The sequence below is a fragment of the Salmo salar genome, chromosome 01, assembly GCF_965601325.2.
Source record: "Salmo salar chromosome 01, fSalSal1, whole genome shotgun sequence".
NCBI lineage: Eukaryota > Metazoa > Chordata > Actinopteri > Salmoniformes > Salmonidae > Salmo > Salmo salar.
The window spans coordinates 42,364,263-42,382,062 of NC_138291.1; the positions used below are offsets into that span (position 1 = coordinate 42,364,263).

The 17,800-nt window shown below is 40.4% G+C and overlaps 2 protein-coding genes across 6 annotated transcripts in view; both read right to left on the reverse strand.

Moving 5' to 3' along the window:
* The window catches only part of LOC106602505 (cation channel sperm-associated auxiliary subunit beta), a 43,582-nt gene extending 37,874 nt beyond the window's left edge, over nucleotides 1-5,708 (reverse strand). Inside the window, exons 1-2 of one of the 5 annotated variants that reach the window (XM_014195189.3) lie at nucleotides 5,492-5,708; nucleotides 3,885-3,951 (exon numbers count right to left, since the gene is read on the reverse strand). In XM_014195189.3, the coding sequence (XP_014050664.3) occupies nucleotides 3,885-3,951; nucleotides 5,492-5,518 (94 nt within the window). In that variant the 5' untranslated portion in view covers nucleotides 5,519-5,708. The other 4 variants (XM_014195183.3, XM_014195197.3, XM_014195194.3 and 1 more) reach the window with 4 other exon arrangements.
* A 661-nt stretch (nucleotides 5,709-6,369) lies between these two features.
* Nucleotides 6,370-15,330, reverse strand: LOC106602525 (eukaryotic translation initiation factor 2 subunit 1). Its single transcript, XM_014195204.3, has 8 exons — nucleotides 15,173-15,330; nucleotides 14,444-14,685; nucleotides 14,156-14,235; nucleotides 13,042-13,193; nucleotides 12,646-12,752; nucleotides 11,652-11,749; nucleotides 7,710-7,853; nucleotides 6,370-7,437 (listed from the first exon to the last, which is right to left on the reverse strand). Exons 2-8 carry the CDS (start codon nucleotides 14,682-14,684, stop codon nucleotides 7,312-7,314), a joined length of 948 nt encoding a protein of 315 aa, XP_014050679.1. The 5' UTR covers nucleotide 14,685; nucleotides 15,173-15,330; the 3' UTR covers nucleotides 6,370-7,311.
* Between the last annotated feature and the right edge of the window lie 2,470 nt (nucleotides 15,331-17,800).

Here is a 17,800-nt window from a genome sequence, read left to right on the forward strand (position 1 = left end):
GTTGTGCCCAATAGAAATTAATGGTAAACAATTTATTGTGCCTTTTATTGTAAATAAGAAAATAATATGTTCTGAATACTTCTAAATTAATGTGGATGCTATCTTGATTACGGATAACGGATAACCATTAATGAATCATGAACAATGATGAATGATAAAGTCCTGTGGGCAGATTCTGTGTGCAGAAAGATTATCCAAGACATGCTAACCTCTCACCATTAGCAAAAATAGGGGAGGGTAGCATTTTCTCACTCATCATTATTCATAATTCATTCATGATTATCCACAATAATCCGTAATTTAATGTAACAGGCGTAAAAAGACGCCTGAGCGTAGTCCCCACATCCGTTTTTCAGGTGAAACAGAAGTTAGGTTGAAAATACTAAACCTCTGAAAAAAGGAAACATCCTCTTTCTTTCTGCCGACCCTAAGGAGAGCGAATAACATTCCGTAATCATGACGAGGGTATGAAGTTGATTTTGAGTCCAACCCGCGGAAATACCTCCAAATGGTACCACCTCCCAAGGCCAAACATGGAAGAGATACATTCTAGAGCAGTGAGAGAATGCTCTATAGCCTACTTTGTCTTTTTTTTTTTTTTTACATGATTTTGATATTTTATCAACAATACAAAACATACACAAATGACATCATCATACAAACATCAACTACATCACTGCCCATACCCACTAACCCTCACCCCTATCTCCAGCGCTCGTATCACTTTCTGCCACATGGCGTCAAACTGCACGATGTTGTTTCTCTCCGTCGCCCACTCACTTTACATTTTTAGATAGTAAAGCATTTGACCTTTCCATTGCGTGAACAACGGAGGATTGGTTGATTTCCAGTTTTTAAGGATACATTTTTTTATGACGTTTTTTATTGAACCTTTATTTAACTAGGCAAGTCAGCTGCAAATGACTGATAAGAAATGTATTGTCCAACCCATCGGGTATCTCACTGCACCCTCATATGCCATGTCTTGAAATATATAGACAGACAAATTAAAAGTACATTTACATCGTAATACTTCTGACAGCCATCTTTCCAACTCCACCCATAACATTTGGACTTTATAACATTCCAAGAAGGCATTAATTGTGTGCAAAGCTGTCAGAGTGAGCAAAGGACATATGGCTACTTTGAAGAATCTCAAATATAAAATATATTTTGATTTGTTTAACACTTTTTTGGTTACTACATAATTCCGTGTGTGTTATTTCATAGTTTTTATGTCTTCACTATTATTCTACAATGTAGAAAATAGTAAAAATTATGAAAAACCCTGGAATGAGTAGGTGTGTCCAAACTTTTGACTGGTACTGTATGTTGTGCAGAAAAAAGTCAATTATGAATTATTTTGTCTTAGTTAAGAACAAATCGGTATTACTGAAAATAAATACAAAAACGTTGGGAGCCATGCCAATCTGAAGAGGTTTATTCTACCTGTAAGATTTATGGGAAGATGATTCTATTTAATTAAATCTGCTTTCATATTGTTAAGTAACGGAATAAAGTTATCTTTACAGTGGATTCGGAAAGTATTCAGACCACTTCACATTTTGTAAGTTACAGCCTTATTCTAAAATGGATAAAATAGTTTTTTTTCCCTCATCAATCTACACACAATACCCCATAATGACAAAGCAAAAACAGGTATCGCAAATAAAAAATTCAAATATAACATTTACATATGTATTCAGACCCTTTACTCAGTACTTTGTTGAAGCACCTTTGGCGGCGATTACAGCCTCGAGTCTTCTTGGGTATGACGCTACAAGCTTGGCACACCTGTATTTGGGGAGTTTCTCCCATTCGTCTCTGCAGAGCCTCTCAAGCTCTGTCAGCTCTGTCAGGCTGAATAATTATGTAACTGTGATATTAGATTTTTTTTTTTATATGCGATACCCGTTTTTGCTTTGTCATTATGGGGTATTGTGTGTAGATTAATGATGGAAACAAATTTAATCAATTTTAGAACAAGGCTGTAACGTAACAAAATGTTAAAAGTCAAGGGTTCTGAATACTTTCCGAATGCACTGTACGTACATTGTACATACATTGTACATACTGTACATTTTAAGAAAGACTACCACATAAGTACTGTGGTTGGTTTGTATTATAAGGTAAATGTAAGTATATTGGCTGGTTAGGGTCTACTTGGGGTGAGTGGGCCTTCCAAGAGACTGAAATGGGATGGGTGGAGGACTCAAGCACACCTCAGAGAAGTGTCTGATGCCCTTCCAATCACCCCATCCCAATCCCCTGGATATAGTCCCTCTCCATTATCACCAATAACCACCATTGAATCACAGTACACACAATAATTTGACTTCCTTTCCTATCTGTCCAGAACTCTTATTAATTTTACAATGGATGTACAAGTGATGGACTGTCATTTCTCTTTGCTTATTTGAGCTGTTCTTGCCATAATATGGACTTGGTCTTTTACCAAACAGGGCTATCTTCTGTATAACCCCTACCTTGTCACAACACAACTGATTGGCTCAAACGCATTAAGGAAAGAAATTCCACAAATGAACTTTCAAGAAGGCACACCTGTTAATTGAAATGCATTCCAGGTGACTACCTCATGAAGCTGGTTGAGCGATAGCTTTGAACACTCTTGGCAGTCATCAAGGCAAATGGGTGCTATTTGAAGAATCTCAAATATAAAATATATTTTGATTTGTTTAACACTTTTTGGTTACTACATGATTCCATGTGTCATTTCATAGTTTTGATGTCTTCCCTATTATTCAAAAACTTTAGACTGGTAGTGTACATACTATATTACCTCTTTTATATTGTATTTTCAGTGTCCATGTATCTAATTGGCATCGGCTAATTCTATCATTACTTCCTAGAGGGGAACAGTTACTTGGGGACAATAGAGTCTAGATTGTGTTGGGGGTAGGAATATTGTCTCAACTTACTATACGATGGTCTTGGGCATCACTGTATGTAGCCTAGTGTACTTATCTGCTTTTTCCCGCTTCTGCTTCTCCTCAAGGCAATGGGCTCTCTTTCAACTGGAAAGGTTTCCTGCAGCCTGATTATTTCCCTCATTAAAATGCAAATCAATTTATGACATTTTTGACATGCGCTTTTCTGGATTTTTTGTTGTTGTTATTCTGTCTCTCACTGTTCAAATAAACCTACCATTAAAATTATAGACTGATAATTTCTTTGTCAGTGGGCAAATGTACAAAATCAGCAGGGGATCAAATACTTTTCCCCCCTCACAGTAAATTGCAAAAATTACAAGTTAATTAGTGGGTGATGGTGATTTCAGAACCAAAGTGGGGGGGACAAAAAAAACATAGGCTACATTGCCCCCCTCCCCCTAATTTGATAGTAGTAGTGGGGTGGTAGATGCCTAGTCTCCCTTATGGCTCTGCACAGGTGCCTACATAGTACATACACCATAGACATACATAATTTACACACAGAAGTCAGCTCAGAGGCCCAACGTATCACAACAATTCGTTCTCTAATCAAACCAAATTGTTTCAAACAAACCTATCATCGCTGTATTGTATCGGAGCACATCCCTATGGGACCAAATACATAAAGTGCTTTCATTTCTAAAGGGTAAAACATATGTATGAAAAAAATAAAAAAGGTGACATTATTTACTGTCTCCTCATATGGAACATGTGATCTCGAATCCAAAATGCTTGAGTATACTATAGAGCAAAATTAAACATTTTAGCCTCACTGTCCAAATAAATTCTTAGCACACACCATGCCTGGTAAGACATGGACTGATCCCCTCATTATACTTATTTTGAGGGCTGAGGACATCTGACAAACTTATTTTTGAGTAGATTGTCCGTTTAAAACAAGCTACTTTCTTTGACACAATTTGATCAGCTTACCTGATATGGTGGTTCCAAACTGCACCCTGACTAACAAAATGGTTATGATGAATATCATCTGGGTCCCCTACACAAAAGATTAGGAAATGTAATTTGTGTCATTCATTATTAGTTAGCTACAGAAGGAAATGTGCTTTCACATGCCAAAATCTAGGTTTTAAGACACATTGGGAGTCTGTACCTACACAGAGGGCTTCCGTTAGCCAGTAATAACAGGCTTTCTTCTGATAAAAAAATTGAAAAGCCAATAAATAAAATTGGCACTATACAATTGTCGAAAAGAAAAATCCCATTTCAAAATTTGCCTACTGGCTTTTTAGCCTATTCATTGATGGATTCACCAGTCTATGTACATACAATTGACTGATCATGCTTAATTTGCATAATTTTGTGGAATTAAATTGGTGCATGTGTACACTATATTCCTTATGTATCTTTTTTATCACACACATACAGCATACAGCATACAGAGCCATTGAGAGGAAAATATGTCAGACTGTGCAAGAGCTACTGCTGCAGCATCTTGCTGTCCTTTCAAGACAACTGGGAACTCAGAAAAATATGAGGTCATTTCATGACGTCAGTGATCTTCAGGTCGTAAAGTCGGTGCTCTACAGGCCCGAGCTCCCGAGTTGGATGACCGTTAAAAAAAAAAAGAAATCCCAGGCAGGCTTCATCAGCGCGTCAAACATCACTTCGCAACGAGCTGGAGGCTCTTTTTTTCAAAACATGTATTTTGAACATGTATCATGTATTTTGAAAACATACTTAACTGTTTAAAACCTGAACGTTTTAATAGATATTACGAAGCACGTCTTACCCTGCTTCAAATTAGCCTATTAGATCTCCTCTTTCTACATTTCTAACGGATATTTTAATCTGTCACATGAAACCGCTTGAATGTGCAGTGCCCTCTCGACAATGGTGTTTTCCCCGCCAATTGCATTATGGAACGAACATTCCCGCGTAGCCTACTGCGCTTATAATCATAAGAAATAATAGTTGATCAACTTTAAGCTAAATGTTCTGATCGGTTGCATCTGACTCATTGTTTTTGAACGTTTTTGTTTTATTTAGCGTAGGGCAAGGCCTACTGTTTGTATGAATTTGGGATCTATTTTCCCACAAATGTCCAGACTCTGGAATAGACTGTCTTTCTCGTCAAGTTGACCAATATAATAGGTAGCCTAAACTTTTCTACTATAGTAGATTCACATAGGATAGTGATTTTGCTGTTCATTAACTTACTCACCTTGTTGGCTGAGGAAAAGTAAATGTCGACAGTTATTCCAACATGTTCAAAGTGCACATCAGAATTTGGTAAGAAGGACCGCACGTCGTTACATTCTGTACATGTATGTTCTGTTAATGAATTAACATGATATTCCAAATGTGATTTCTGTCATTCTGAGAACTGTGGGCCGATGTGGACGCCCTAATCAGGTTATGAACCTGATTCATATGGGTCCGGTAAATTAAAATGTTGCCGGTCAAATGTCATGCGCCACATTTTCCTAACATAAATCCTGCTACACAGACTCGCGATGTTGTGTCCCAAACTAAGCTAGCCAAAATCAAACCGCTATGCAAGCCAGCACGATATTTACCTTGATTGAAGGTCGATTCATCTCCATAGTTTGTCGCCCTACAGAGCTAGCAATTTTGCAGAGTCGTTGCCACTGTAATTTATGTTTAGTTTCAGTCAACTAGCTAAACATGTACAACTTTTTGTATATATATTTTGCTACACTACAGATGATTGACTAGTAAGCCTTCAGGGTTGTTACTAGTTACCGACTGCTAACACTGAATTCTGGGATTTATAGTGCAGACAAACTACAACCAGAGATATTAACAAAACTAGAATAATGAGCCAGATGATTCACCGGCCGTTTCTACAGAAAGCTCAGGGGCCGGTAGTGCTAATTTACTCATCGATGAAACATTTGATCTCAATACAGTTTTCTGTTCCCAAAACTAGAATATGTTACGAACAGAGTAGATTAAGTTATGTAGCCTTGACCTTTTACCAAAGTTTCTAAAAAGTGCGTTGTTCAGATGCGCATTTCAGAGTAGATGTTCCATAACGGAAAAACGCAAATATATGCAAGAACGCGCCAATAGGATCTCACTATCTCGTGCTTGTCCTGCCGACTTTGATTAATTTGCTTATTTTGTGAATGGGTGGAAGAAGGCAGCCTAGCTGTTAGTGTTGGACTAGTAACCCAGCCGACAAGGTTGATGTGCCCTTGAACAAGGCACTTAACCTTAATTTGCTCCAGGGGTGCTCTACTGCTATGACAGACCCTATAAAGCAACACATTTCACTGTACATGTGACAATAAAACATCTTATTTAAAATCTTTGATAAAGGCTAGAGTACCTACATGGACCTTTCTGTAACAGTTTCTGCTATAACTGCCTCCCACATTTAATTGAAGTGCATGCTTCACTTTCAATCACTTCTAACCTGACAACACAAATGTACTTTTTTTATTTGTTTAATTTAATGTTAAGAATGTAGTCCTGTCAAAATAGAAATACATCCAGAATGCACCCTAAGTTATAAAGATCTGTGTGAGTTGGTTAGGTAAGCATTATACTCTTTTCCTTCCGACATTTCACTTGAACCACATTGAGCAGGAAAACGACAAGAAAGCTATTGTCCTTTCACGGAGTTGGGGAGAAAGTCAAGGCCACTTTCAAAAGTACTCATTCCTAAAATATTTCCTTGCTATATATAAAACACTCAAGTATTATTATATTCTCAGAATCCATCTAAACCCCTACTCACTCTAGCCTGGTCCTATACTGTATGTGTCACAAACAGTTGGTTACAGAACATTCAGCACGGGACCAGGCTACCACCCTACCAACCCAAGCCTTGTCCCATTTTGTATTATATATGTGCTGTAGCCAACTCTTCCACACAGAGAGGAGTTGGCTACAGCACAAATAGGCTAATCCTACACCAACCCACCCGTTCTGACGCAATTCAAACAGCTAGGGTTCAGTGATCACATTCATTTGTTATTGTGTCCATTGGTATAATCACAGAGGCCTTTCCCAGCCCTGTGTTTGGCAGTATGACAGTCAGTGGCTGTAGCCGTCTCTCTATCGGTCTCCCTGAGAGGGTCCCTGCTACTGATCCAAAGGGTTCAGTTGGCGAGACGTTCTAGAATGCTTGATTTGATATGAAGTTCGTCTCATCAGACAGGGCCTGTATTCATGAAATATCTCAAAATAGGAGTTCTGATCTAGGATAAGTTTAGCCTTTTAGACCATTATGCATAAGATTACATATGGGGGGGTGGACTGATCCTAGACCAGCACTCCTACTCTGCGATGCTTTATGAATACATGCTCTGGACTGCATATGTATAATATGTGTCCTCGTCATATCCAATCCCTCAGTTCTTCATCGAGTTTAGTCCTCTGCCTTGGCCTCCATCTCTCCATCCTCGTCATCTCCGTCCACCTCAGCGTTCTCCCTCTCCAGTTGCTCCAGCTGGCGGGCCAGCTCTGTCTCATCTATGTCTGTCACAACCTTCGCCTGGAGGGGAGGAAAACATATAAGAAGACATTAACAAATGGACATTGAAAGCGCAATGTCCTGAACATCGTTGCTGTTTTAATGTCAGATCTCTGGCGAGTAAGACTTCCAAAGTATGTATCACATACGGCAGGGGTTTCAAAAAAAAGTTTACATGAAACTTCCACCACCCCACCTTGGTCTTTCCATTGTCCCTCTCTCCCTATAGTGTATTAAAAGACAGCAAACATATGATTTTATGTAAATTGGGAAAATAAGGTTATTGTACTGACCTCCATCTGGATGTTAAAGACTCCTCGCTTCTCCTCGATCTTCTCTTTGATGGCAGCCATGGCCTGGTTGAGGACAGAGAGACCCTCTGTGCGCTCCAGTGTGGTGGTGGTCATGACGTAGCGCGGCGGCGCTATCAGATTAATCTGTCAGAGACCCAAAGAGACACTATGTTGTGATACATAGAGGCTTTTCCCAGACACAGATGTTGGACTAAAAGTCACTTTCAGTGGATGCTTTTGTCTTTTTTAGTACAAATATTTATGTATATACACAGTACCAATCAAGAGTTGACACCTACTCATTGAAGGGTTTTTCTTTATTTTTACCATTTCCACATTGTAGAATAATAGTGAAGACATAAAAACTAGGAAATAACCAATATGGAATCAGGTAACCAAAAAATATATGTAATATTTGAGACTCTTCAAAGTAGCCATCCTTTGCCTTGATGACAGCTTTGCACACCATTGGCATTCTATCAACCAGCATCATGAAGTAGTCACCAGGGAATGAATTTAAATTAATAGGTGTGCCTTGTTAAAAGTTAATTTGTGCAATTTCTTTCCTTCTTAATGTGTTGTGACAAGGTGGGGGTGGTATACAGAAGACAGCACTATTTGGTAAAAGACCAAGTCCATATTATGGCAAGAACAGCTCAAATAAGCAATGAAAAATGACAGTCCAGCATTACTTTAAGACATGAAGTTCAGTCTGCGGAAAATTTCAAGAACTTTGAAAGTTTCTTCAAGTGCAGTCACAAAAACCATCAAGTGCTATGAAACTGGCTCTCACGAGGACCGCCACAGGAAAGTAAGACCCAGAGTTACTTCTGCTGCAGAGGATAAGTTCATTAGAGTTACCAGCCTCAGAAATTGCAGCACAAATAAATGCTTCACAGAGTTCAAGTAACAGACACACCAACATCAATTGTTCAGAGGAGACTGTGTGAATCAGGCCTTCAAGGTCGAATTACTGCAAAGAATCCACTACTAAAGGACACCAATAAGAAGAAGAGACTTGCTTGGGCCAAGAAACACAAGCAATGGACATTAGACCGGTGGAAATCTGTGCTTTGGTCTCATGAGTCCAAATTCAAGATTTTTGGTTCCAACCAGTGTCTTTGTAAGACGCAGAGTAGGTGAACGAATGATTTCCACACGTGAAGCATGGAGGAGTACAGGGTCTGAATACTTATGTAAATGTGATATTTTCCTTTTTTTTTTTAAATATACATTTGCTAAAATGTCTAAAAACCTGTTTTTGCTTTGTCATTATGGGGTATTGTGTGTAGATTAAAAGCCTATCATATGCTTCTAAAGCCATGACATCATTTTCTGGAATTTTCCAAGCTGTTTAAAGGCACAGTCAACTTAGTGTATGTAAACTTCTTGACCCACTGGAATTGTGATACAGTGAATTATAAGTGAAATAATATGTCTGTAAACAATTGTTGGAAAAATTACTTGTGTCATGCACAAAGTAGATGTCCTAACCAACTTGCCAAAACTATAGTTTGTTAACTTGAAATTTGTGGAGTGGTTGAAAACGAGTTTTAATGACTCCAACCTAAGTGTATGTAAACTTCAGACTTCAACTGTGTACACACACACACACACACACACACACACACACACACACACACACACACACACACACACACACAAAAGTTAGGGGTCACTTAGAAATGTCCTTGTTTTCTATGAAAACATACATGAAATGAGTTGCAAAATTAATAGGAAATATAGTCAAGATGTTGACAAGGTTATAAATAATGATTTTTAATTGAAATAATTGTGTCCTTCAAACTTTGCTTTCGTCAAAGAACCCTCCATTTGCAGCAATTACAGCCTTGCAGACCTTTGGCATTCTAGTTGTCAATTTGTTGAGGTAATCTGAAGAGATTTCACCCCATGCTTCCTGAAGCACCTCCCACAAGTTGGATTGGCTTGATGGGCCGTTCTTAGGTACCATACGGTCAAGCTGCTCCCACAACAGCTCAATAGGGTTGAGATCCGGTGACTGTGCTGGCCACTCCATTATAGACAGAATACCAGCTGACTGCTTCTTCCCTAAAGAGTTCTTGCATAGTTTGGAGCTGTGCCTTGGGTCATTGTCCTATTGTAGGAGGAACTTGGCTCCAATTAAACGCCGTCCACAGGGTATGGGATGGCTTTGCAAAATGGAGCGATAGCCTTCCTTCAAGATCCCTTTTACCCTGTACAAATCTCCCACTTTACCACCACCAAAGCACCCCCAGACCATCACATTGCCTCCACCATGCTTGACAGATGGCGTCAAGCACTTCTCCAGCATCTTTTCATTTTTTCTGCGTCTCACGAATGTTATTCTTTGTGATCCGAACACCTCAAACTGAGATTAGTCTGTCCATAACACTTTTTTTCCAATCTTCCTCTGTTCAGTGTCTGTTTTTTTTTGCCCATCTTAATCTTTTCGTTTTACTGGCCAGTCTGAGAAATAGCTTTTTCTTTGCAGCTCTGCCAAGAAGGTCAGCATCCTGGAGTCGCCTCTTCACTGTTGACATTGAGACTGGTGTTTTGCGGGTACTATTTATTGAAGCTGCCAGTTGAGGACTTGTGAGGCATCTGTTTCTCAAACTAGACACTTTAATATACTTGTGCTCTTGCTCAGTTGTGCACCTGCTCAGTTGTGCACCGGGGCCTCCCACTCTTTCTATTCTGGTTAGAGCCAGTTTTCGCTGATGGTTGCTGATAATGGACCTCTGTACGCCTATGTAGATATTCCATTCCAAATCAGCCATTTCCAGCTACAATAGTCATTTACAACATTAACAATGTCTACACTGTATTTCTGTCAATTTGATGTTATTTTAATGGACAAAAAAATGTGCTTTTCTTTCAAATACAAGAACATTTCTAAGTGACCCCAAACTTTTGAATGGTAGTGTGTGTGTGTGTGTGTGTACTTGTTTTCCTCCAGTGTTTGTAAACATTGTAAATGTAAACAAACACTGTATAGCCTCATAACATGGTCAAAACAATGTGTGTGTCCAAAAACGGATGTAGCGCCTACAGATTGCCACTTTTTTAATTCTATCAAAAGTGTGCGAGTTTGAGCATGTGTCCATTAGGCCTATGGATTCTAATGTACTTGTCCTCTTGCTCAGTTGTGCACCGGGGCCTCCTACTCCTCTTTCTATTCTGGTTAGAGACAGTTTGCGCTGTTCTGTGAAGGGAGTAGTACACAGCGTTGTACGAGATCTTCAGTTTCTTGGCAATTTCTCACATGGAATGGCCTTCATTTCTCAGAACAAGAATAGACTGACGAGTTTCAGAAGAAAGTTCTTTGTTTCTGGCCATTTTGAGCCTGTAATTGAAAACAAAAATGCTGATGCTCCAGATACTCAACTAGTCTAAAGAAGAGCAGTTTTATTGCTTCTTTAATCAGAACAACAGTTTTCAGCTGTGCTAACATAGTTGCAAAAGGGTTATCTAATGATCAATTAGCCTTTTAAAATGATAAACTTGGATTAGCTAACACAACGTGCCATTGGAACACAGGAGTGATGGTTGCTGATAATGGGCCTCTGTACGCCTATGTAGATATTCCATAAAAAATCTGCCATTTTCAGCTACAATAGTCATTTACAACATTAACAATGTCTACACTGTATTTCTGATCAATTTGATATTATTTTAAAAGGACAAAAAAAAAAAGCTTTTCTTTAAAAAATAAGGACATTTCTAAGTGACCCCAAACTTTTGAACGGTAGTGTATATAAAACCATTTTTTTTTTATGAAAGAAATTCTTGGGGGATAAAAGGGGTCCCCAGAAATTCTGGCGGAAAAAATGGGTTCCCTGCTGAAAAAATCTGAATACCAATGGTCTAGGAATATACCATGATTAATCTGGGGCCGAAAAAAACAGACTATTGAGGGGTGTTTTTTGTTGTTTTATTTACCTTGATTGGCATGGCGTCTGTGGAGCAGCCCAGCCCTGCCCTCAACGCTTCTTTGACAGCATCGATCCCCTCATACCCGTAACAGGCCACCTCAATGTCTGAGGGAGAGATGGGAGTTGGCTTAAGTGGGTTCCCAAAAATATTATTCTAACTCACAGTGGCGGTTCTAGCTTGTATGGCTCCCTGGGCAAACCCCCCTTCAGACATTTGGAACAACACAAATAAATAATCAGAATATTTCAAACTATAAGAATATAAAATATACAAAAGTAAGACTCATAAATATCAAAAAGTAGTAATAAAGACAAATAGAAACAAAGTGTATATAAACACAAATAATACAATTATTACACTATTACTAACAAAAAACCCACAAATAAAAGTAAATTGCACAAATCCTATATTACACAAACACACAAATAGAATAACACACTTATAAACAAGAGAAGCTGATTATTACACTATTGCACAAACAAGAAACACGCAATTAGTTGTGCAATTTAGTTTGTATTAGTACTGTACAAAGTTAGAGGGGCGCTATTTGACAAATACCCCCGCCCCCCTACCTCGGGCTTCCAGTGGGGAGACCTGAGGTCAACCTACCCCCGCCCCCCTCCCAATCTCGTACTTCTGAGTGGGAGACCTTCCCAGGCAGTAGCCTGCCTAGCTCACAAACTAGAATCAGGGCACCCAATCCGACAAGGTTAATTGAACCACAGTCCCACACAGTGACATGATATCATTGATGTGACGTGCAAATGAGCGATAGATAACCGATCGCACAAATGTCACCATTCCAAATTATTATTATTTAAAAAATGGTGTGGGAGCCCCGTGCCGCCCTCGGCAAGATGCCACCCTGGGCGGCTGCCCATGTCGCCTCTCCCTAAATCCACCACTGCTAACACATTAGTATAATGCTATATCAAGATTCACTAAGACACTGCTGTGTATATGATGTACATGTACCCAGTTAAGTGTTAGGTGTACATACCTGCCCTGATTTTGACAGCTTGTGGGGTCAGTCTTCTGTTGATGTTGTCAATGAGGACAGCCTTCTCCTCCTCTGTCAGGTCCAGACAATCTAAAACGGCTGGGTCCCTGTGGGCCAAAACACCAGTCATATTAACACACTCCATCCTGGGAGGTCCAGGGCAATAGCTAAATAATATGTCTATTGATGGAAGAGAAAAGGATTTGCATCTAGTCTCGCTTGGGCAGAATTGTATCTAACCAGGAGACTAATCTATGGAATCATTTTCTTACATTTCTAGTTCCATAAGTCTGTTTGAAATTCTTTGAAACTAAAAATGAAAGTAATATTTTTGTGTTTAAGTGTCTAAACAAGCGAATCCCCTCCACCAACCCTGACCAGGATGTCAGTACTTACGCCACAGCCTGTTTGAAGACATCATAGGCTCCGTATCCAGGCCGCTTGTACTTCTCATCAAACACCCAGGCGGTGCGTGTGAACAGGCTCTCCAGCTGCTCATCTTTGGTGTACTCCAGAACCTCAGCCACATGCCTCAATATGCTGTACACCTGTCATGACAGAAGACACACAAGTCTAGGTTCCCCTCCAGAAATGATATCTGAATATATCAGTTGACAACACATCTAAGAGTACCATAACTTAACATAACCAGCCCTTCTGCATTTTCAGCCCAAGGCAAAAGAGTATATTGTACTAGGGTTGTTCCACCAACTCGGTGACTTTTGAGAAGTGTTAATTGGTATAAAAAAAAAATATTTCACCAAATTTTAACATTGCTATTTATGACAATCAAGAGGTTAAATAAATAAAAATAGCTATAGTAAATTTGAGGAAGAATGTACTTACAAGTGTGATATGTGGTTGTCTCACCTAGGTATTTTAAGAAGAATGCACTAACTAAGTTGCTCTGGATAAGAGCATCTGCTAAATTACTCAAATGTAAACGTAAGTGCCAAATAAAGTAACAGGATTGACGATTTAATCTTAAATCACGCATAAATCCCCTTGTGACAGGGGAGCTTGTCGTGTGCAAAAGGGAGTGGCAATTGAATGAAAGCTTCACAAAAATGTTTTTTGTTTGTTGTTAAAACATTTATAGCCTGTTATGCTCGACCCACTCAGTTTCCCCACCATAAAACACAAAAAAATTGGCAAAAAGAGTAGAACTAGCTCACCTGCTTTTACACTATGATTTGACTATTAGATGTTCAGTGTATCTTAAAAAAAAGATATATTTAAAAAGGAATAGTTTCACCATATTAAATATTGTTCAGTTCACATAACAGGGTTGACCTTAAATGAGGGACAGACGTAAATTATTCACTAATAAATAATAATCTTCAGAAATGACCATCAAAGCAACCAAATAACTAGGGCTTTACAATGATGGTAAAATGTTGGAGAAAGGCTTTGGTTAAGTGGGTTAAAATCTTCCTAGAAGTCAGAGGGTACAAGGAAGGGACATGGAAAAACAAGGAATTTTGGCACTTTAAGTCTTTAAACAACATACCGTTTTGGATTTGGTAAATTTGTCTTCGCACTTGATTGCCTCCTCGGGTGAAACTCTTCTCTTGGACAGATCAATGTAACCTTGAGAGATAGAGAGCAGGGAAGTGAACCGTTCAAGTACAGTATATTCCTATCACAATGAGAACAAGACAACTAGCTTGGTCCCAGATCCATTTCTATCTTGCCAAATCCTATGGTTATCTGTGACAAGAGTTGGCAAAGCAGCACAAACACATATGGGACCAGGCTACAAGTCAACCCATCACATTCACAGCATTTTCCCTCTCACCTTTCTCCTTATCCACTCGGATGACGACCACACACTCGTTGCGTCCGATCCTGATGAGTTTGTTGATGGAGCGGATACGTCTGCGAGACAACTCGCTAAGGAGGATCATGCCTTCAATGTTGTTGTACTCCAGTAGACTTACGTAGGCTCCCATCTCTGCGATGGAGCGCACGTTGACCATCACCACATCTTCCACCTCTGGAAACCTGTGCTGGTAGAATCTACAGCTGAGCGACGGCATCCTGCACACAAGATGATTTCAAGTAGTGGTGCAGCAGAGGATAGTAGTCATTGCATTCTCATTCTGCCTGTATGTTATGACACTCTGCCAAGCAGGCGTAATGCTTGCAAATTGTAGATCACTATATAGAAAATTATCATGGGCGGGGAGAACTAACTTAGTAGGTGAACAGATTTATACGTTGTAGGAAGAAAACCTTTGAACTGTACAAGTAGCTAGCTAACGTTAGCTCGCAGTAGCAAACAGCTACCACAGTGACTGCCAGCTTATTCTGAATGATGGGTTTCTAGCTAACTAGCAAAGCAAATCTAACCAACCTTATCTAGCTACAACACATTCACATGTAGCTAGAACACTAGCTGGATAGGAAACTAGCCTGAGGGATAGGTTAGCTAATGTTAACTAGTTAACGTAACGCTTTTGAGTCTCATGCATTCATCACCAATCATTCATTCTTTCAGAGCTTCACACTCAAACGTTATACTCGCCTTATATAGTATATCCACAACTTGAGCTTTAACTATTTGAATATGTCTGTATTATAAGTTATTACATTAAACTGTAGTAATTGAAATGTATCAGTTGAGGGGATAAACTTCGACTGATTCATCAACATGCATGAACGGGGCGACAACTTGAACTGACCCGGAAGCGGAACTGGAAACATGCACACCAAAAAAATACCATCGGTATTTTAGCAAATAGAGTTCCCACCGAAATTAGCAGTTTCCTATTTCTCCACAAGGTGTCGCCCTGTGAGTGTTTTGAAGCAAGTTTAACAAAGATACTGGTAGATACAGAGTACACAAAACATTAAAAACACCTTCCTAATATTGAGTTACAGGACTAAGATTAAATCCTACTACACCGGCTCTGACGCTCGTCAGATGTGGCAGGGCTTGCAAACTATTACGAACCACAAATGGAAACCCCGCAGTGAGCTGCCCAGTGACACAAGCCTACCAGATGAGCAAAATGCCTTTTATGCTCTCTTTGAGGCAAGCAACAATGAAGCATGCATGAGAGCACCAGCTGTTCCGGGCGACTGTGTGATCACGCTCTCCGTAGCCGATGTGAACAAGACCTTTAAACAGGTCAACATTCACAAGGCCGCAGGGACAGACGGAATACCAGGGCGTGTGCTCAGAGCATGCAATGACCAACTGGCAAGTGTCTTCACTGACATTTTCAACCTCTCCCTGACCGAGTCTGTAATACCTACATGTTTCAAGCAGACCACCATAGTCCCTGTGCCCAAGAAAGCGAAGGTAACCTGCCTAAATGACTACTACGCCAGTAGCCATGAAATTCTTTGAAAGGCTGGTCATGGCTCACAACACCATCATCCCGGAAACCCTAGATCCACTCCAATTCCGCCCCAACAGATCCACAGATGACGCAATCTCAATTGCACTCCACGCTGCCCTTTCCCTCCTGAACAAAAGGAGCACCTACGTGAGAATGCTGTTCATTGACTACAGCTCAGCATTCAACACCATAGTGCCCACAAAGCTCATCACTAAGCTAAGGATCCTGAGACTACATCCCTCGGAAACTGGATCCTGGACTTCCTGACAGGCCGCACCCAGGTGGTAAGGGTAGGCAACAACACATCTGCCACGCTGATCCTCAACATGGGGGAGTGCTTTGTCCCCTCCTGTACTCCCTGTTCACTCAAGACTGCGTGGCCAAGCACGACTCCAACACCATCATTACGTTTGCTGACGACAACAATGGTAGGCCTGATCACCGACAACGATGAGACGGCCTATAGGGAGGAGGTCAGAGACCTGGCAGTGTGGTGCCAGGACAACAACCTCTCCCTCAACGTGAGCAAGACCAAGGAGCTGATCGTGGACTACAGGAAAAGGAGGGCCGAACATGCACCCATTCACATTGACGGGGCTGTAGTGGAGTGGGTCGAGAGTTAGTTTATTGGTGATGTGGACACCAAGGAACTTATCATGGTCCAAACACACCAAGACAGTCGTGAAGAGGGCACTACAACAAATTTTCCCCCTCAGGAGACTGAAAAGATTTTGCATGGGTCCCCAGATCCTCAAAAAGTTCTACAGCTGCACCATCGAGAGCCTCCTGACCAGTTGCATCACCGCCTGGAATAGCAACTGCTCGCCATCCGACCGTAAGGCGCTACAGAGGGTTGCGCGTTCGGCTCAGTAGATCACTGGGGCCAAGCTTCATGCCAACCAGGACCTATATACTAGGCGATGTCAGAGGAAGGACCAAAGAATTGTTACCGGGGTGCCAAGTCTAGGTCCAAAAGGCTCCTTAACAGCTTCTACCCCCAAGACATAACATTTCTGAACAATTAATCAAATGGCCACCAGGACTACTTACATTGACACCCCCCCTTTGTTTTTACACTGCTGCCACTCGCTGTTTATTATCTATGCATAGTCACTTTACCCCACCTACATGTACAAATTACCTTGACTAACCTGTACCCCCTGTATATATTTTACTTTTGTTTATTTAGTAAATATTTTAAACTATTTCTTGAACTGCATTGTCGGTTAAGGCCTTGTAAGTAAGAATTTCACTGTAAGGTCTACACCGGTGGTATTCGGCGCATGTGACAAATAACATTTTATGAGTTGCACTTGCACCCCCGCTTTGCCCTCAATTTGCCAGGGCATAGACTCTACAAGGTGTCGAAAGTGTTCCACAGGGGTGCTGGCCCATGTTGACTCCAATGCTTCCCACAGTTGTGTCAAGTTGGCTGGTGCACCATTCTTGATTCAAATTGTTGAGTGGAAAACCCAGCAGCGTTGCAGTTCTTGACACAAACCAGTGTGCCTGGCACCTACTACCATACCCCGTTCAAAGACACTTAAATGTTGTCTTGCCCATTCACCCTCAAATGGCACACATACACAATCTATGTCTCAATTGTCTCAAGGCTTAAAAACCCATCTACTCCACTTCATCTACACTGATATCAATAAGGGATCATAGCTTTCACTTGGATTCACCGGGTCAGTCTATGTCATGGAAAGCACATGGAATGGAATGTTTTGTACACTTTTATGTGTTGAGTTGACCACTTACATGTCATGAAAATTAGGGGGAAGAGTATGTGGTATGCACTAAAGGAG